The 21,909-nt window shown below is 43.2% G+C and overlaps 1 protein-coding gene across 4 annotated transcripts; it reads left to right on the plus strand.

Annotated features, from left to right (window-relative positions):
* Positions 1 to 384: 384 nt before the first annotated feature.
* Positions 385 to 21,403, plus strand: LOC105011350 (guanine nucleotide-binding protein subunit beta-4). 4 transcript variants are annotated; one of them, XM_010871313.5, is made up of 10 exons: positions 385 to 610; positions 13,047 to 13,137; positions 13,436 to 13,474; positions 14,175 to 14,281; positions 16,020 to 16,083; positions 17,976 to 18,138; positions 18,315 to 18,381; positions 18,594 to 18,795; positions 19,931 to 20,147; positions 20,303 to 21,403. In XM_010871313.5, exons 2-10 carry the CDS (start codon positions 13,081 to 13,083, stop codon positions 20,407 to 20,409), a joined length of 1,023 nt encoding a protein of 340 aa, XP_010869615.1. In that variant the 5' UTR covers positions 385 to 610; positions 13,047 to 13,080; the 3' UTR covers positions 20,410 to 21,403. The 4 variants fall into 4 exon arrangements, with proteins under 4 accessions (XP_010869615.1, XP_010869613.1, XP_010869614.1 ...); XM_010871311.5 differs by having other exon boundaries at positions 386 to 610; positions 13,009 to 13,137; XM_010871312.5 differs by lacking the exon at positions 385 to 610 and adding an exon at positions 8,902 to 9,182 and having other exon boundaries at positions 13,009 to 13,137.
* Positions 21,404 to 21,909: the final 506 nt, after the last annotated feature.

The following is a 21,909-nucleotide window of genomic DNA, read 5'->3' on the forward strand; positions in this document are numbered from 1 at the left end:
TTTGTCATTGTGTAAAATGTATAAACCAGTGTCTAGAAACGTGTAAAAATAGCCACGAAAACGTAGTTATCGTTACGTTCGTTTATAAGAGTAACTGGCTTGTGTATTTGATTGTGGCTGGAAGTCGCCATGGACCTAAATGGGCGCGACCAGAAAAATCTGAGTTGAGTGATTTCTGAAACCGTTGTGACTTGTGTCGGAAAACTTTTAATCGAATCGTTTCAACACAATGTACAGTAGTGACAGCTGCGGGTCAAAATATATATAATATGTTTAAGCCATCTAACACTCAAAAAGAAAGTTCTGCCCCTTTAAAAACACTATAAACACTACTCGCCCTCTGTTTTCCTCTTGGGCTCAACATCACACTCACTTAAACGCTCGTACTCTATTTCCCTCCCTCCCTCCTTATTCACTCACGCCCAGCCCAATGCATGTACGCATCAGTTGTCTCTGCATCACGGTTCTGCCTTGCAACATTTTAAATCGCTGAGCATAGAGGAAGAGCTGAAACCTCCAACCGTCTGTCTGTTTACAGTCCACGCACTTAATGACTTCTGTGGAAAATTCCTACTTCCTCTCCCACTCATCGATCAGCGCTGAAAAAAAGGTAAAAGTTAAACGCATTTCAGTATCAGTCCTGTTTTTTTTTTTATAAATGTGTGTATCAATTCATGGGTTAAGCTGTTTTTGCGGTAGGCAAGTCAGACATATCAGCTGTAGTGTGGCTTTATGTTGTGGGGTGTGTCTATATTTGTGTTTCTGTTAACAACATTGCTACACTGTTCTGGGATAATGCCTTGCATTGGGTGCACCAAAATATCAAATGAAATTAATCCCGGGTTAATATTTACAATTTAATTAGTAATTAGGGACCACAGGATTCAGAATGTGAACAAAAAAAATCAGGCTTCTCTAAGGTATACTTTTTTTTGAACGCGTCTTCACGTCAATAGAATCAAAAACAGTCATTTCAGAATTGCAATAACATTTTATTATTTAAGTAAAACATACGAGGAACATCAATATATATGATGTATAAATGAGGAACGCTGAATTTTGCATTTTTAAAGTTTTAACATTTTGAGTGCTAAAAATTGCACGACAATTTTACTTAAGGAATCCCTGATTTGAGCAAGTCGAAAAGTGGAATTCCCCTGGACTGCCACAATCATTTTCTCACTTCTCCGAGTCCATTTCCTCTAGAGCTTCCTCACTGAAAACAAACCCACACCCGTAGTTAGGCCTACTTCTAGTCATGGTAGTTATTGTGTCGTTAATGAAATAGATTCACTGCTCTTATGTTCTTAAAAAAACAGGGATAGTTTAAAGCATGCAACAACAGCAATTGTAACACTTATGTGCCTGTTATCCTAACACGTGGCATTGTAGAATGGTGGGCACCTGTCCTGCTCAATCTGGCTATAATTTTCACACTCATTGGGTGTGAGGTTCCGACGCGGTACGAAATATGTTATCACAGAAATGAAGAGGTTACTTCAGCGGGTTTCCACTGTGACATTCCGAGTTGACAGCGTCCACTGCCTAAAACCACAGAATCAGTGGGTCCCTTTAAAATTGTTTTATCCGTTTTCTGATAATGAACAGGTTTTCCTATCTACGATTGCGAGGGCAGGGCCAAATTTCTGCGTGGTTAGAAAAATACTACGTGTGCGCGTGCGTGCGTGAAATTAGTGTGCACGTCGCAGAGAGAAGCATTTTGTTAACAGTCACCGAGATGGTTCATCAGTTGGCGAGATGTTGGTGAATAATGGTTCCGGACCGCTTGTTTCAAATATGTACGGCTATTGTGCAGGGAAAGCGTGTGGAACTTCGTGTCAACATCTATTTTCCTCCACCAATATGAGTTGTAGAGAGAAGGGTGCTTGGCCAGAGAGGCACGTACGGTAGTTAAAGTCACTTTAGCACTCTTCAAGCGGACCTTTTTTCCTTTCAATGATCCATTATGCATAGCAGCTCTTCCCCTCCCCGGTCTTGTACCTTCTTGACGTCAGTTGCCATTTGTGAAGGTTGCCCAGGCAACGGCCATCCTCCCCTGGAGATATTTCTGGTGGATAAGACGGCCCAATATAGCCTTTTAAGGGGTTTACTGTTTGTACATGTTTTAATTGCCTTTGATAAACTGGCAGTGTTACATGTAGGTCATTGGACTCCATCGGAAGTGCAAAAAATGGGAACGGGTATAAAAATAGTGTCAAAAGCTATTCTGGCATGATATCCCCCAGTGCTCCTCATCTCATCTCGACTTTGGCACCTAGATACAGTATGTGTGTTAAGGGTTGTTTCAGGGTCCATTCCTCCAAGGGGGCTGTGTGTGTCCTACTGGTTATCTAGTTCAACGTGAGATCTGAACTGGTATTATTGCTTGCGGCAAGCTCTTCTTTCTGTGTTAGCTGTTGTGTTCCAGTAGTATATATTCGATTGAAATAGGCCTCATTTCAATGTAAGTTACTTCAGTAATCAACGGGAACTTTGGTAATAAAGGAAATCATTGCATCATCTATATCTTCAACAAGCTATTCAGTTAATTCACCAGTATAAGTGTAAACAGCACCCATTCCACCAGCAGGTTAGGATGTGTGCAAAAGGTTATCTGTCATGGCTGAAAGATAATAAATACCCTCTACATTCAGGTTGCTTGGTTTAGAGCTCCCGGGCTATATATAGCCTTCACAGCATCTTTTTTTTCAGACACCAAGCTATTGATGTTCTATTTTTACAGTATAGATTTGCTTCCACCCTCCTTTTGGTTGCCAAGCAATCAACTAAAGGACCTGATTGGAGAGTGATGTGCTGGTTGCTGGACACCTTGACTAAAATGTTGAGTTGGCTAATGAACTCTATCACGAGATGGCCTGGGGGTGGTCCACATCTTTTATGAAGCCCTTACAAGCACATGTACAAAGATGCCATTATAGTTCAGATCACTGACTTGATTGCCACTATCAAATTAAAGGTACAATGCAATGAGCCACCAAGTTATGAGTTCACATAGATGAATCTGAATTTGTGTTAGCTACAGACGTGCAAACATTTTCTTGTTTTTTTTTTTAAGGTAGGATTTTGCTGCTTCTGAATCTGAGCCACTTCCTTTCGAGTTTTTTTTCTTCACAATGTTTAGATATGGCAAGGTTAGCTCTGCCCAAGACAGAATATTGAAGGTTGCATTTTTGCATTTAGCCACACCCTGGGTGCAAACAAAACATGAATGTAAAAAAATGTAATTTGTCCTATGTTGTGTCACAAGGGATGTGACTAACCCCTCTCTATTCCGAGAAACTTCTGTATCAACCCTGATACCATTTCTGGTTTAACACTGGTCCTAAATCAGTCTTATATTTTATATGTTGAAGACTACTTTCCAATATAACATTAACAGTCTGCATTGTATTGCATTATACAAACCCGATTCCAAAAAAGTTGGGACACTGTACAATTGTGAATAAAAACAGAATGCAATGATGTGGAAGTTTCAAATTTCAATATTTTATTCAGAATACAACATAGATGACATCAAATGTTTAAACTGAGAACATTTATCACTTTAAGGGGAAAATAAGTTGATTTTAAATTTCATGGCATCAACACATCTCAAAAAAGTTGGGACAAGGCCATGTTTACCACTGTGTGGCATCCCCTCTTTTTTTTATAACAGACTACAAACGTCTGGGGACTGAGGAGACAAGTTGCTCAAGTTTAAGAATAGGAATGTTGTCCCATTCTTGTCTAATACAGGCTTCTAGTTGCTCAACTGTCTTAGGTCTTCTTTGTCGCATCTTCCTCTTTATGATGCGCCAAATGTTTTCTATTGGTGAAAGATCTGGACTGCAGGCTGGCCATTTCAGTACCCGGATCCTTCTTCTATGCAGCCATGACATTGTAATTGATGAAGTATGTGGTCTGGCATTGTCATGTTGGAAAATGCAAGGTCTTCCCTGAAAGAGACGACGTCTGGATGGGAGCATATGTTGTTCTAGAACTTGGATATAACTGTCAGCATTGATGGTGCCTTTCCAGATGTGTAGGCTGCCCATGCCACACGCACTCATGCAACCCCATACCATCAGAGATGCAGGCTTCTGAACTGAGCGCTGATAACAACTTGGGTTGTCCTTGTCCTCTTTAGTCCGGATGACATGGCGTCCCAGTTTTCCAAAATGAACTTCAAATTTTGATATGTCTGACCACAGAACACTTTTCCACTTTGCCACAGTCCATTTTAAATGATCCTTGGCCCAGAGAAAACACCTGCGCTTCTGGATCCTGTTCAGATACGGCTTCTTTTTTGACCTAATAGAGTTTTAGCCGGCAACGGCGAATGGCACGGTGGATTGTGTTCACCGACAATGTTTTCTGGAAGTATTCCTGAGCCCATGTTGTGATTTCCATTACAGTATCATTCCTGTATGTGATGCAGTGCCGTCTGAGGGCCCGAAGATCACGGGCATCCAGTATGGTTTTCCGGCCTTGACCCTTACGCACAGAGATTGTTCCAGATTCTCTGAATCTTTGGATGATATTATGCACTGTAGATGATGATAACTTCAAACTCTTTGCAATTTTTCTCTGAGAAACTCCTTTCTGATATTGTTCCACTATTTTTCGCCGCAGCATTGGGGGAATTGGTGATCCTCTGCCCATCTTGACTTCTGAGAGACACTGCCACTCTGAGAGGCTCTTTTTATACCCAATCATGTTGCCAATTGACATAATAAGTTGCAAATTGGTCCTCCAGCTGTTCCTTATCTGTACATTTAACCTTTCCGGCCTCTTATTGCTACCTGTCCCAACTTTTTTGGAATGTGTAGCTCTCATGAAATCCAAAATGAGCCAATATTTGGCATGACATTACAAAATGTCTCACTTTCAACATTCGATATGTTATCTATATTCTATTGTGAATTAAATATAAGTTTATGAGATTTGTAAATTATTCCATTCCTTTTTTACTCATAATTTGTACAGTGTCCCAACATTTTTGGAAACTGGTGTGTATATTATTCTTATTTTTATTATTATTATAATTTTTTTATTTTTTTTTTTAATCTAGCCTTAAGTCTTCCAGGTGTACTCTCATTATAAAGAGAACTGGCCTAAATCTCAGCACAGAAAAGGTTACAACACATTAAAACATCATACACAAATACCCTTTGTTTGAAACATCAAGTTACACATTAAGATTCATTGGGGAGGTGTGGTGGTGTGGTGAAGCTAGGAGTCAAAAACATTGACAAGCCCTCACCTCACTGAGCCTATTCAGACTACACAACAATTGTTGTGACAATTTAATTTAAATAGCATTTACATAACGTAAACAAAATGTTCTATTCACACTAGCAATGAGAAACATCCTGCAAAGATCACGCATGCAGAAAGTTGGCCAAACCCCAGACCTGAAAGGCCTGTTACCTTGTTACTAACCTAATGCTCTGTCAAACTAGTGCTGTGACTGGTGATCGTAGAATGCCAGTGTGAGATGTTTTCAGATGCTGTTTAAAAAAACAAACAAACATACACTTAGGTCCGAAAATATTTGGACACTGACACAATTTTAATAATTTTGGCTCTGTGCGCCACCACAATAGATTTGAAATGAAACAACCAAGATGCAGAATTTCAGCATTATTTCAAGGGGTTGAACAAAAATATAGTATGAAACGCATAGGAATTGCAACCATTGTCATACATAGTCCCCCTATTTCTGGGGTTCAAATGTAATTGGAAAAATTAACACAATCAAAATTAAAATTGTTATTTTTAATACTTTGTCGAGAATCCTTTGCCGGCAATGACTGCTTGAAGTCTGGAACGCATGAACATCACCAAACGCTGGTTTTCCTCCTTTGTGATTCTTTGCCTGGCTTGGTGATGATGTGGTATGCTTCGGCTCATGAGCCGTTCCAAGCCTTCTCCATACTTTTTTCTTCACATCATTCTGGTACAGGTTGATCTAAGTTTCTTCTGTCCAAAGAAATGCTGTTCCAGAACTGAGCTGCCTTTTTTTTTTTGATGTTTTTTGGCAATGTCTAATCAGCCTTTCTGTTCTTGAGGCTTATAAATGGTTTGCACTTTGTGGTGAACCATATTGCAGCGTAAGGATGGCCTGTTTCACTTGCATTGAGAGCTCCTTTGACCGCATGTTGTGGGTTCACAGCAACAGCTTCCAAATCCAAATGCCAAACCTGGAATCAACTCCAGACTGTTTACCTGCTTAATAGTTGAGGAAATAATGAAGGAATAGCCCACACTTGGGCAACAACCGTGAAACAACTTCTGAGTCAATTGTCCAATTACTTTTGGTCCTTTTAAAAAGAGGGGGCTACATATTAAAGAGCTGCAATTCCTAAACCATTCCTCCAGTTTGGAAGTGAATGCCCTCAAATTAAAGGTGAGAGACCGCACATTAAGCCCATATTTGTTATTTTACTGTAACTTGAAAATATTTTGGTGAACAGCCAAAATAGCAAAACTTGTGTCAGTGTCCGCCTATTTCCGGACCTAACTGTTTATTCTGTGTATGAAGACAGAAAAACATCAAACCCAGACTTTCTATGTCACAGCTCATTCCACATGAATCCACCTTGAGTGGGTCCTTGTCTTTAGACATTAGTGGCTGTAGAGGATGTACCCCTGAAAAGATTTCATAACAATAATCTCTCATGCAAAACAAGTCTCATCTAAATAAAACTATTGTACTGTAAAAACAGACATTGTCCCTAGTTATTGCCAAAATATCTTTAAACTCACTAAGGGAACCTAGCTCCTCCCCTTTGTGATTTATAGAGAGGTTACAGTGATGATGAGGGCCAACCCACTCTCATATAGAAGCTGCAGGGATGATGAAGAGGGTGAAGGGAAGAGGAAGGTCAGCCCACCCTCATAGAGGCTGCAAGGATGATGAAGAGGGTGCAGGGATGAGGAAGGTCAACCCACCCTCATATAGAGGATGCAAGGATGATGAAGAGGGTGCAGGGATGAGGAAGGTCAACCCACGCTCATATAGAGGCTACAGGGATGATGAAGACCACCCCACTCTCATATAGAAACTGCAGGGATGATGAAGAGGGTGCAGGGATGAGGAAGGTCAGCCCACCCTCATATAGAGGCTGCAAGGATGATGAAGAGGGTGCAGGGATGAGGAAGGTCAACCCACCCTCATATAGAGGATGCAAGGATGATGAAGAGGGTGCAGGGATGAGGAAGGTCAACCCACGCTCATATAGAGGCTGCAGGGATGATGAAGTCCAACCCACTCTCATATAGAGGCTGCAGGGATGATGATAGCCAACCCACTCTCATATAAAGGCTGCAGGGATGAGGAAGGTGAACCCACTCACATATAGAGTCTGCAGGGATGATGAGTCAACCCACTCTCATATAGAAGCTGCGGGGATGATGAAGCCCAACCCACTCTCATAGAGGCTGCAGGGATGATGAAGAGGGTGCAGGGATGATAAAGCCCCACCCACTCTCATATAGATGGTGTAAATGATTAAGGCTCACCCACTCTCATAAAGAGGCTGCAGGCATGATGAAAGCCAATACACTCTCGCATAGAGGCTGCAGGGATGATAAAGTCCAACCCACTCTTATAGATACTGCAGGGATGATGAAGGCCCACCCACTCTCATATAGAGGCTGCAGGGATGATGAAGAGGATACAAGGTTGAGGGTTTTACATGTTGATCTCCACACTATATTTTTTTAATCCTAATCCCCATAATGCATTTAGGAAAAAGGGATTGGCTGGGGTAATCTACTGCTGTGTGAATTAAATTAGACTTAATCTGACCCCATGCCATTCCAAAAGGAAACTGAGGGCTGTGCAACTTTCATCTCCCTTCATTGATTATAGCTCTTGCAGAGATGAGGAAGATTCTATCCCACTGTTCCCTTTCATTGGCCTTATTAAAGATTCATACTGTCCTAATGGAGAGGAATCCTGTTCTACTGTTTATCTCCTTAACAACAAAATGAGAACAGGCACCTTTCACCAGTGCTATAAAAATATTAGTGATTAAGAAATACAATATATAAAAGAATGAATGAATGAATGAATACAACATGAATCACTTGACACCACTTAACTGCAATTGGGGTTCAATGTTCTCAACCAGAAACTGTTTACACAAGCAGCCTAATTGTGATATTTTCCCTACTAAATGGTAATTTAGAACCAATCTGTTAGCTCTGAAAAAGATCTTATGTGATAATAACTGAATGCGGGAAAAATATCGGAATTGAGACGCCTGTTAAAAACAGCCCCACGGAAGCCAACACCTTTAGCCTGTAATAGTAAAACCTAAGAATGTGAATTGTAATGTTAGTATTGAACTGTTGTAATTTAACATGGCCATGTTTTGCATAAAAAGTGCACAAGTGTGGAGGACTAATAATATGACATTACCAAATTCCTCACATTAACGTGAATCACTATTTATGTACATTTAGTACACACTGATTTAAGTTGTGGTTTCCTGATACAAAAGCACTGTAAATTGCACGCCTTTATTACACACTTCACTTCCCAATGCTCAAGCCACGGCTGTTACATACAACGCAATGAAAGACTGTATGTCGTTTGTGATTTGAATTCCAACGGAGAATAACACTTCAAAACTATATAAATGTGTCCAGACTACCGCGATGGCTGTTCATAGATCAATGTAACTATTTGTTTCCTGTACGCTTGTTCTTTATGTTGAGGGGAGCCCGACAGACAAAACCATTTTCCTGTGGGTATAACAAAGCTATTGCGACACGATGGAGTTGCTCACTCTTGTACTAGAAAACCTGAAACGTATCTAGTAGAGCCAAATGACTGACACAAATCATGAAAATATGTTAAGAATACGTTTGGGCATGTTTTAGGAAGAAGTAAGAAGAAAATACACGACATCTCCGTGAATGCACCCCTCGGCGTAGGCTGTTGCCATGTTCCCAGTTTCTTCATGGGTGTGGTGATGAGATTGCTCGTGAAAATTTAGTCAAATCCTGGTCGAGTTGCGCGAGCGCCTGGCCCTTTAAATTTGTTAAATTGTCTTAAAATTAATACCGCTATCTTGAAATTTCTTGCACCGCTGAAACCATGTATGCTTTTTGAAAGCGGACTATTGTGACAGATTGGAACGACGTTGACAGTCATAGAAATCCAGTTTCAGGTAATAACGTGTGCTCTGGCGAGCTGTATCTCTTGGCATTTTCTTGCCTTTATTTCCTGCTTTGGGTAACCGTATACAATATGGCTTAACGTCGGCCTTTGTTTTGCTTGTGGTTGTGGAACATTAGGAGACCAATTGATACAATAAAAGCAATGTATTGGAAAGTGGTAATCTCAATAACTATTAACATTCATTTCAGTGCTTGTTGTTTTTGTCGCCGAGGCGTTTAATTATAAAATATTGTGTTATCGAAACGCGGCCTTGCACTGTCAAATTACCGGTTGACGGAAATAAACTAGCTTAATCTAGGCTAAAGGATTTAAGTGAAATTTGCACAAATATACCGAAGCCTTTTTCAGATGTGTAGAGCATGATACCACGGATATTCGTGTAGGCTATATAAATATATATATATATATAATGTATTATTGGTTATATATATAGATATAGATATAGATATAGATATAGATATAGATATAGATATACATTACATTAATCAATGTTAGGTGACACTCGAGCAACTTATACGAAGCTCGATTAAGTAACGGGTGCACATATACGTTAATTTGCTTAACCTTTTGTCTTCAAAATGCATGCCAACATCATTGACATGGATTTGGAGAATAGGATATCCAAATATTCATTTTGTTAAAGCAACACGTGTCCGAGATTCTGTCCGAAAACTGAACATAGAACCACAATTTTCTGTGTAGTAGTGTTACAATGTCGTATTCGACCATAATTGCATAAAGTTGGCACTTCCATGACCCCCCACCACCACACACACACACACACACTATTAACAGAGATTCCGAGGTCTGCCATTTTCTTACAATAAGAAACTATATTACTAACATTCATTGTGTTTACGTGCAGTATTATTTCAAGCTCCATCCTGACCATATAGGTTTAACAATGCCCCTAACCAGCTCACTGAGGTAATGAAGGGCTGTTAAGAGTGGAGTTACTATCGCCGTTATCGTAGCTGGTTAAACTTTGACCCTGTAACACCGCGTCCCTGCGTGCACTGGCAGGCAATCTACAAATCTAAACTTCACTTTTAGATATAGAATTGATCTTCTTTGTTGTCATAATTACACTGTATTTTTGATCAGCACTAACATTTTTGTAGATAACATGAAGATCGAGTTAATATCCACATGTCATATATTGAATGTGTTTACTTATCTGCACTTTGTTAGTGTAAATACTATATTAAATATTGCTTGTTTAGTAAGTCAATAGATACATCAGTCATTTTCTAAATGTTTGGAATAGTAATTCCGTAAACCAAACAAGTTGACACCTGGTTTGGCTGCCCGGTCTCCTTTCAATTTTGCTCACGTTTGGGTCATGTCCTTGTGTCTGCAGAGAGGTGTCGCCCTGTTAGATGTAGAACACAATACTGTACGTGTTCATAGGTCATCCCAATGTTCACAGCCTCAACTTCTCACATTCCCACTCACACAATATTGGTTAATTCCCCAAAGACTTCCATTTCATGTTACAGCATGACCGGATCAAAATTATTGACCAAACGTGCAAACCTTTACAACATTCTCACGAATGTTACGTTTCGCCACCTACAGTGGTTCAGCCAAAATGCTAAACCCTGTATGCTGATGGGCTCGAAGCCGTCATATCAGACATGCATCAAGGTTAGCATGCTAGCTTTTCCTGTAGACTGCCAACTGCCCAAATCGCAAACTGACGTTTTAGTAAGTACTATTTGTGACCTAGAGTGGTCCAGGGTTCTAAGTTGTTGCCCCTAGAGCACTTCTAGCGCAGCATGGGCTCGATTCCGGGCCTCTGCTATTTAGGAAAGCTCTGTCCCCTATTAATAAAGCATTAAGCGCCCAAATCCATAAAGTATGGATTCAGCCAGTAATACCTATTCACCAAGACAATGTTATTTTGACAAAGATCCAGTAATTCATATAAAGTAAGATCCGTTGCCAAAAGAACATGTAATCTTTAAAACAAGTGTAACTTTGTGACCTTCCCAAGATGGGTCGAGTTAATGGTCATGTGACTGTAGGAGGACATTGGGCTAAGGCACATACACTGGTATTACGGGGAAAACATTTGAACTGAAAGTGGGCGTGCTAATTTCAGACGTTTCGGTGGAGTGCGTGTCAGGAAAAAAACGCCACTAGGTAACATGATAACGCCCAACGGAAAGGCACTTTGAGGACATCTGGTCGAAATTCTAGCAACAGTCCTGTTTTAACCCAACAGCGTGTTCTGTGTAATCTGTACGTGCATTTGTTCATGTATTTCCCCTCGCTTCGTGATTGATTCGGAAGTGCATAACGGCGGTTGCGCCGGTGCCTAACTGGACCGGCGGGTGTCATCCCCGGGTGGAGCGGAGAGCCTCCCCCAGTCCGGGCCCGGGTCCCCGCGTTCTGGGGTGGTGCCAAGCAGCGCTGCCACCCATGTAACAATGGGGAGCCAGTGCACAGCTTCCCTTTGTCGCCCGCCTGTCGGCGCCTTCCTCCACATGCCCGTTCTCCCGGCCCCCCTGTACGCTGCCGCCACCAGAGGGTAGAGCTGGGCGAGTCAGTCAGTGTCCCACACATCCCTGAGATGAGGGCCATAAGATTCGGGAAGCTGCCTTGTAAACGGAGGAGAGGTTGTAGAAATGGCGTGTGATTCAACCACCAATGTCGTGTGTAAAAAAAAAAAAAAAAATCCAGTGAACAGTTCATCAAACGGTGAGGGGCAACTTTTTTCACAACCCTTTATAGAAATGTTGTCCTGCCCCATATTGAGTGATTGAGGGATTTTCACCTTTGAGCTGTTTTGCATTTTTAATCAACTAAAAGCTCCTACACCCTGTCTCCTGCTTAATGGTTGACCGAAATGAGCTTATATATTGGCCTGGGAGACATGTGGGCCAGTGTTTAGTGGATTAGTACTCTGAGGAACGGCACTTCAGCAACAAGCTTGAAATCAGGGGTTCTGTAGGGGGCTCTGCCTGGCGTGCGCGTTATGACGGCAGCAACAATTCCCAGGTCAAAAGTGTTTTTAGTTTTTCTCTCTCAGCTGTCCTGCCGTTGCCAGTGCTGCCCGTTTCCGCTCACTAAACGGACGCGGGCGTTATTTTAACACTCGACACTCGCAGCTGTAGGACACCGTAGGGGGGGTGGGCCTTCTGCGTGGGGCCGGCCAGCTGTTGGAAGGGAACCCTGTGTCCGTGGGGGTTGTATGGGAGTGGTGCGTGAATTGAGCCTGTGGACTGAGGAGGATTTCACATGGGTATCGGCGCACTATCTTACCGGCCTCGTTGCTAAATTATAAAAATGAAAGTGAAATATTTTTCCAGGGTTGTGTTCTGGATGACGTCTTGGACAATGTGTGTGGGTGGGGGGGGCGTGTAAGTAGAGTAAGTGCTCTGTGACCCAGATTCAGGCTCCCTTAGGTAAAAGCATTGAGACACGAGACACAGACAGAGAGACAGACACAGACAGACCGTACTGTTAACTGTTACACTCTACGTTTGCATGGCAAATCACGTTCAAACCAAGTCAGTTGCAGGAGTGAAAACAGCACAATGCAGCCCTCACCCCCCCCTTGACTGGAAAAGGTCAGAGGCTTAGAGCTCTGTGGGTGTACATAGTCTTCCGAACTGGACTGGAGGGGATTTAAAGGGGGCTGGGCCTCCCTTGGGTTTCTGAGCCCAGGTCGGCATGGCGCCCCCCCCCCCCCTCTGCCGCCACCCAAAGCAGCCCCATTCACAGGATGTCCATGTTTTTTATTTTTTTTGTGTGTTTTTGTTTCAGCCAAGGGAAGGGCTCATCTGAAGGGTTGTCTGTCTGTTCTGCAGGTGTCAGCTGGTCTGTGTTTGCTAACCCTGTGTTCCAGGTGGAGTGTGGTCTGAACACATCACAGAGGGACAATGAGCGAGCTGGAACAGCTACGGCAGGAAGCAGAGCAACTACGCAATCAAATCCGGGTATGGGGCGTGTGTGTGTGTGTGTGTGTGTGTGTGTGTGTGTGTGTGTGTGTGTGTGTGTGTGTCATTGAGTTGAGAAATCTCAAGAGTAAAGGTCTTCAAGGAATATTGTTTATGAGCATTTGATTTTGTTCCCAGGTATTTTTTTAATTGGTTCTGATCAGCCCTTTAAATCTTCTGCCAATATGAATACGAAACCACTTTCTTCAAGATTTATGCTGTTCCGTTAGCACCTTTTTTTATTTTTCTTCAGTCTTAAATGTTATGAATTGGCTCATGTTTTGTCGTTTTGTTACAGGATGCCAGGAAAGCTTGTAGTGACTCCACCTTATCACAGGTACAGGATTTTGATTGGCATTGCGCATTTACTAACACTACGTAGAAATCATTTTTAAACCTTAAAATGCTGCCGAGCATGTCTACATCACAAGTTTCAAATTCATTCCATTGAGGTACGTGTGTGCAGAGTGGTTGATTGGTTAAGATTATTTATCAAGAACACCCCTCATGGATGTGTGGGTCTTTATTGGACACTAATTATAAGAAAAAGATACCAGCAGTTACTAGCCCCGTGCTATTCTACTCTGGTCCTGAAGGACTCAACTTTTTCCCCCAAGTTGTTACTATCAGGTGTCCCAGGTCTGTATCAGACCCTTAATAGAAAGACAAGATATAAAAACAAGTGTGACAGTTTGTGTGACAGTTTGACACCCCTTTGTCTAGATGAACATGACATTCTTCTGGGTCTTTCTGTCACAACCAGCTGGCGGATCTCCAAGTTACGGTTGTTACTGTTAAATTCAAACCGTTGAAAACTTAAAATAATGGGAGTCATGTACACCCTGGATCAGTTGTGACTGAATACCTAAGACATAAAACAAATGGCCTAGCTATTAGGACATTAAAACTAACATTGACATATTTGGATTGAACTCCAGGCTAGCTTGTAGTTTGTGAATGACTGCTGGGTTTTGCTGATGTTTCCTTTGGGTCTGGCTTCTCTGATGATGTTTCCTTTGGGTCTGGCATCTTGGCAGATCACAGCCGGTCTGGACTCGGTGGGCCGGATACAGATGAGGACGAGGCGCACGCTCAGGGGCCACCTCGCCAAGATCTATGCAATGCACTGGGGCACTGACTCCAGGTCTGACAATACTACTTCTACTGGAATACTTCTAGCACCAGACTACTAACACAATACTTTGACTACTACTAATACAACACTGACTCCTACAATACTACTACTATAATGCTTTTTCTCCAATACTTGTGTTGTTCATATATTACTACGACTACTTAATAGTATACTTACTAAAATACTTCTACCACAATACTACAAAACAACTGATAGAGTATTTCTACTACTACAATACCATTTCTGATATTATGCTTTTACTACTACAATACTACTGATTATATGCTCCTACTGCTAAAATACTACTACTGATAATATAGTTGTACTGTTATTGTTTTACCCTCCTTGATTCTAAATTGTTTTTGTGTTCTCATTGTTGCCTAAGTCCAATGAGGTAACTAATGATAAACACTTTATAATAAAACAATGTATTACTATTACTACCAATATTACTACTACTTCTGCTACTACTACTACTATGACTAATATATTATTACTGTCACACTTGCTGCTATACTACCCTATTACTAATACTACTACTACTAAGACTATTACTCATACTACTACTAACTCTATATTCTTAAGCACTGGTTGCAAGTGTCCCATGGGATTCGGTCAGTAACTTTGTCCCAAACCAATGGGATTTACATTTCAATAACAAACAAGACATAGGTTCTTTAGATGGTTGGAAACCCATAACTAGCTAGGTGTCACTAGTTGAAAACCATGACTTAACTAGCTTGGTGTTACCAGTTGAAAACCATGCCTTAACTATCTAGGTGTTTCTAGTTGAAAACCATGCCTTAACTATCTAGGTGTTTCTAGTTGAAAACCATGCCTTAACTAGCTTGGTGTTACCAGTTGAAAACCATGCTTTAACTAACTTGGTGTTACTAGTTGAAAACCATGCCTTAACTACACATGGACCAGTCATAGTGCTGTTACCAGGTGGACTAGTCCAGTTGAACCAACTGATACAGATTGATTTAATTGTGAACCGTAGTACTGCAATATGAGCATGCATGCTTACCTAGTTATTCGTGTTTCTCCCAGATACTTGAGTGTGTGTCTGCACTCTTGGTGAACCTCCTAGAGGACATGCAGCCTGTGTTTATTTTATATACAGCAGTTGACATTTGAGGGGCACAGCTCTGCCTTCATTGTGCGCTTAGCTTGCTACAGACTGTTGACAACCCACTTCCTACCATTGGAGAGACAGACACATGGGTGGCAACCAGGGGAATGGAGGTGTGCTAGTCTCTATTTTGCTCGCTCTCGCAGTCTTATCCTTTCTTGTTCCTCCCAATTTCTCTCTATTACAGTTCCATCCATCCCCCTTTGTTATTCTGTTTCTGCCTCTCCTTTCCTCTGCCTCTCCCTGCCCCCTCTTCACTGTGAAACTTGTCAGATAACTGAGACAATGAATATTACATGAAATGGTTAATCCGAAGTGGCTGCTGTCCTTGACGGCTGGCACAGTTATCCTGTCATGTGGGGTCTCCCACCAGGTTGGGGGTGTGTGTGTGTGTGTGTGTGTGTGGGGGGGGGGTGGATGGATGGATGGAGGGCTCTGTAGTACATACTGCATTACAAATGTTGTAAAGGGGATGCTCTTCTGGCCGCATTAGCTATGCATGCATTAGGCATGCCCTAACTAGCTCCATGGCTTTGTTCCTAAAAATGTATGCTAATACAGTGTATTCAGTATATTAATACCGTACTCTCCCCCTCGTCCCCTGGCATCTAGGTTACTCGTAAGCGCATCCCAAGATGGCAAATTGATCATCTGGGACAGCTACACAACCAACAAGGTGAGATTTACATTGAACATTCCCTGCACAACCTCTCGCTCCCATTACCTCGCATGCACTAGAAGTGTGGGGTGATCTAGCCCCTCTCTGTGGCGATCATCCTCATTGTCCTTGCATGTCCTATGCCGACTGCCCCCCCCCCCCCCACACACACAAACACACACACACACACACATACATCCTGGGTGATTGGGGCTACCACGGCAGTGGTCCATTCAATACCGGGAGAAGACAACGCTGGTAAAAGTCAGTAGTAAGTCCGCAAAATTGCCCGTCTACACAGAGTTCCCTCCTGAGAAGTAGTCCGAGTGAATGCGACCCTCACTAATCGGGACGAGGTGCTAATTGCTCTCATGTCCGAGCCCAAACCGAGTGCCTAGATGTGTCCGAGCTGTTAGCGAAGGTCTAGAAAAATAAGAGGGTCATTCAGCGTATTAAATAATCTTCCGTTTCTGGGGATGCATTCTCATCAGAGTTAAAGTCCACAGTGAAACACGGTCTTAAAGCTAACAGGCTGCGGTTGTACTCCCTACCTGCGTAAGAGGCTCGCACCTGATCCTTATCAGTTTCGGGGAGCTTTGGAACGTCACTGTAACAGACTGAAATGTGGTGGTGTTGCCCCTGACTAACCCAAATCTACCGGGGGGTTGCTGCAACATGGCTGTTGTTGGACAACAGGGACTTGATGGGGGGGGGGGTCATCAAGCGGCCCTTGACTAACTGGTTCTGACTGTCCTGTAAGTCCTGAGGATTTAGTGCAACTAGTTTTTGATTAAAGAACAAAACACAGACATAACACAGATGATGGACTAGACCAGTCCTCCAGATCTAAAATACAATCGCACAGCTGAAAAACTGAGTACACGCTCAGTTGTTGATCTCGGTACAGTTCTCACAGTACCATGAGATGCTTTATCAGTCTTTTACAGGTAATTTTGTTTTTGAATCATTGAGGATGGGAGTTCAGTGTGGTAATGGCTCAGTACAATAATGTACTAAGACGACCCGTGTCGGGCTGTCTTGTGGGGTATACATGAATATCAGAGTGTATGTTATTGGATTAGCAGTCAATCTCTCATCAATCTCTCATGCTCTGTTTGTGCAGTTAAAGGCAATGCGTGCTGCTTTGTTTCTTATTTGTTTGTCCACCCGACCGTAACACTGGACTGGAGTTGAGATAAAATCAGAACCTGAATAACTAGTAAAATGAGTGTTTGTGTGGGAAATGCAAGCATCTTTTTATAACCGACAGTATTTTCCCTGTCTTACATGTTTGTCTTCATTAAGGACCAACTGAGTACTTTTCTTAGTAGGTTGGCCTCAACGTCCTGCTCAATGACCAAATTCTTTATGCTTTGTGAAAAAAAATCAATGCACGCATGCAATTTTATGGATATCTCATATTTAAAATTTCCAGGAATAACCAGAAATGTCAGAGAATGCTTGTAGGAGACGTGACAATAAACAACAGAGGACATGTTTTTCACTTTCATTTACTTGCCAAACCCCATTAAGCTCAGCCGTGGGCATTCTTTCTGGGAAGTCTTACACTGTTTCACCGCTGAGTTTAGAAACTCTATGACAAAAACAACGAGAAAGTAGCCTACTTTCACACTTTATTTCCAATTGGGACGTTGGAAAGCAAATCTGTAGAATTATCTACTAGAAAGTTTGTTTTACCATGTTGATCGTGAACTCGCGTCAGGGTGGACACGAACACCAGACCTGCATGTGTGCAGATGCCAAGTTAGGATTGTAGTCCTTTTGAATTTCAAATGCAGCCCCGGAGCGAACAGAAGCTGACTTTGTGTGTGTGTGTGTGTGTGTGTGTGTGTGTGTGTGTGTGTGTGTGTGTGTGCGCGCGCGTGTGCGCTCATGCGTGCGCTTCATAGATGCATGCCATCCCGCTGCGCTCCTCCTGGGTGATGACTTGTGCCTACGCGCCTTCTGGGAACTATGTGGCCTGTGGAGGCCTGGACAACATCTGCTCCATCTACAGCCTGAAGACCCGTGAGGGCAACGTGCGTGTCACCCGGGAGTTACCCGGACACACAGGTAGGAGTGCTGCTTTTTCAGGGGCTTCTTGCTACAGGACCCGCCCCCGATTACATCACATCTGTTGTCAAGGGGGGGGGGGGGGGGGGCTGCTGCAATGTACCCGGGGATCAGTTCATTCATGTTAACTGTGTGGATTTGGTGTGCATGTTTTATTTTCAACCTCCATTTTTCAGGGTATTTGTCATGCTGTCGTTTCCTGGACGACAACCAGATTGTCACTAGTTCTGGGGACACTACCTGGTGAGTGTGTCGATTTTTAGCACGGTGGTGGTGGTGGTGGGGGGTGGGTTATTTTGGAAACACGGCGTGCGTCGAAGATGACACCCATCCTTCACCTGTCTCCACCACCAGTTGAAGCCATCCATAAATTTTTTGTGTCAACGTGTTCGCTGTTCCCTCACGGGTCGTCTCTCTTTCCTCCCCTCCCCTCGCCCCCCCCCCCTCCCTCCCAGTGCATTGTGGGACATCGAGACGGGTCAGATGGCCACCAGTTTCACAGGCCACACAGGAGACGTGATGAGCCTGTCCCTCAGTCCGGACTTCAAAACCTTTGTGTCGGGCGCCTGTGATGCCTCCTCCAAGCTTTGGGACGTCCGAGATGGCATGTGCCGACAGTCATTCACAGGCCATGTGTCTGACATCAACGCCGTCTGTGTGAGTAGGCTACACACGGCCTTTCGATAGGAAGAGCTTTCAGTTGTAGGTACAGCGCGCACACAGACGTCTGTCACTGAGGAGTTTGCCATAACCGGTGCCTACTCGTTTTGGGGCGCTTTGTGCCATTGGCATTGGCTTTAGCCGCTTAGTGGACTAGCCAATCGTCTTCCTTCTGACCCATGTCAAGCCACGCCATGTAGTCAAATGATCTAAATTAGGATAAATGCTTTACTAGCCCGTGTCCACTAGGTGTTTCGCATTTTCGTTTGGTTCGCTGGGCGCTTGTAGGTATGTTTGTCTGTTCCGAATTTTATTTTTTTCTCAAGAAAGGAAGTTACATTAACTAGCTTATGTGGCTAGCAGTACTGTGATGTCAATCCACTTTTTTGAGCACAGGTAAAGATAATTAGGTTGATGAAAACAAACCAAATGAATAATAATAATGTTCTTTAGGAGAAGAAAGTAGCTACAGGGCAGTGTAGTGTTTGAATATTTTATGACTACATATTATATTAACTAGCTATTACCATATGAAATGTCTTCCTGCTCAGTAGTAGTATTTGAACAGGGACACATTGTACCGCTCTGGAAATCCGGACATCACTATCATAAATTGTTCCTCCATGTTGGTTGTAGAATGTTGAGATATTAGGCTATGGAAGGAACTTTCTACAGCGACACTGCGGAAAGGAGGAACGTGCACACCGTTTCTGATTGGCTATTGCCCAATGCCGGTTAGCGAAATGTGTCACAAATTTGCATATTATAGAATGGAGCCTCTCACACCAGCTTTGCGCTGCCAGGTATCACACACTGCCTCGTGCACACATGACTCCTTTGACAATTCATTGGAGGCAAAATTTCGGTAGCCGAATTTCGTCTTTAAAATGCCTCATGGACACGGCCCGCAAGAAAGGTCCAGTCACTCCTGTAGAATTCTCCCTGTAAGGTGAATATGGAGTTGACGATATCCCAGGAGTGCACAACGGCCAGGGATGAAGTCAAAGAAACATTGATAAATAGGAAAACATTAGCCGCCACATAGCGCAATGAGTTCTTAAAGACAAAACTGCTGTAAGAAATGTCATTTCACTGTATCTAACCAGTTTTAACCCCTATCTCCGCGGTGTAGTTCTTCCCCAACGGCAACGCCTTCACCACAGGCTCAGATGACGCCACTTGCCGTCTGTTTGACCTGCGCGCCGACCAAGAGCTGATGATGTACTCGCACGACAACATCATCTGTGGCATCACATCAGTAGCCTTCTCCAAGAGTGGGCGCCTCCTGCTGGCGGGCTACGACGACTTCAACTGCAACGTGTGGGACACCCTGAAGGCGGAGCGGGCAGGTACGGTCCCCCCGACAGAGAACGTCCACTAACTCACATCCACATTGACTCCAGTATATAAAAGGAATGTCTGTGCTCCCTCTCTTTGAGGCTTGAAAGCACTGTGGTGGAAGGCCTCGTGGTCAGTGGTGTGTTTTCTTTCCCTGTCTCTCCAGGTGTTCTGGCTGGACATGACAACCGGGTCAGCTGTTTAGGTGTGACCGACGACGGCATGGCCGTAGCCACAGGCTCATGGGACAGTTTCCTCCGAATCTGGAACTAAACCGTCCTCTTCAAATATGCCCCCCCCCAACCCTCCCACCCATGATGCTGGGCTGGACCTGAGGGTGAACACTGTCTCTGCTCCCCCCCCCCCCCCCCCCTCGACCCATCACCAACTCCACCCCACAGGCAACGCTGTCAACCTTCTCCCTCCCCTGGCACCCTCTGCCCGGCCAAGACACAGTCAGCGCCGCTGTGAGAAAGTAACAACTCCCTCTCTTCCTTTCCAAGTGACGTTTTTTTTACCCTCCTAATACACAAGAGCTTTTCAGTACGTACGGTTAGTGTCAGTCAACAACAACAAAAGAAAGACAAGATTTAAAAAACAAAAAAACAAACCCTGGCATCCCCTCTTGTTTTCGGACAGGGGGGGGACTAGAGCGCATGTTACCGTGGTTACCGCCAATTTAGAGGACAGTTTGTGTGATATGTAAATGTATATAAAAGTACAATATATATATATATCATTATGTGTGTATATATGCATCATATATGCATATATAATGTGTATGTATATATTTTTGTAGTTAATTTCCCACCCTTGAGGTTTTGTTTTATATTTTTGCCTAATGTTTTACTTGTTTAATGTATATATTATTCACAGTACTACACGATAACACAATTCCGATATTTTATTTTTATTTTTCACTTGCCTCGTGTCCAACATTTAGTACATGTCAGTATGCGTGTGTAGTTGCGTGTTACATACACGTACAAAGGCATACACACACGTGTGCTATAACTAAAATACTGTATGTTCATATGTCAACTGTAGCGTTATGAATTGTGTCCTGTTGGCATTCCTGGTTTTCTCTCCAAAACAGAACTGTTGTGCTCGTTTGTACAGACATCTTCTAGACTAATGAGGTTAGGTTGGTTTTGTTGTTGTTTTTTTTGTTAGTTTTTTTTTGGTCTTGGCGCAGTTTTAACCCTTTCCTTGAAACTGGTTTAACCAGAACGTGACACACAGCCACTGCAGTTGCTAGCAGGACCACTAGCAGGCGGCTTCGAGTGACGGCCCAGGAAACCCACAAGGGGCCCGCTTTCATGATCGCAAATGGCGTTACGCCGCAGCCTTCAGATGAACAGCAGTGTGACGCGCTGATATGTTTGCGGTTATTCACTAACGAATAGGTGAACGGCGTGTAACCCGAAGGCCCAAGCCCTTTTGTCTCTCCACGGAGGATGGAGAACAGACTAAATACAAGGGCCCTGAACTGACAGAGGTGTGGCGAGGGCGGGGTTAACTATCCAGGAGCGACTGGGAGTTAGCGGAGGCCAGTTTTAAAACTGAAGAAGTACTGGATAGTAAAATATGCTGGCTGTCCAGTCTCTTCGAGACACGTCGTGAGATGCGTTGAATGGAGTGACCCCGATGTCCACTTCCTATAAGAGGACTCGAGGGAAGACTCCTGTAATAGCTTCTTGTTTTGTTGTCTTCAGTTCTTGATGACCATCAATAGGATGGTGTTGTGTGTGTGTGTGTGTGTGTGTGTGTGTG

This window comes from Esox lucius, chromosome 8 (genome assembly GCF_011004845.1).
Source record: "Esox lucius isolate fEsoLuc1 chromosome 8, fEsoLuc1.pri, whole genome shotgun sequence".
Classification (NCBI taxonomy): Eukaryota; Metazoa; Chordata; class Actinopteri; order Esociformes; family Esocidae; genus Esox; species Esox lucius.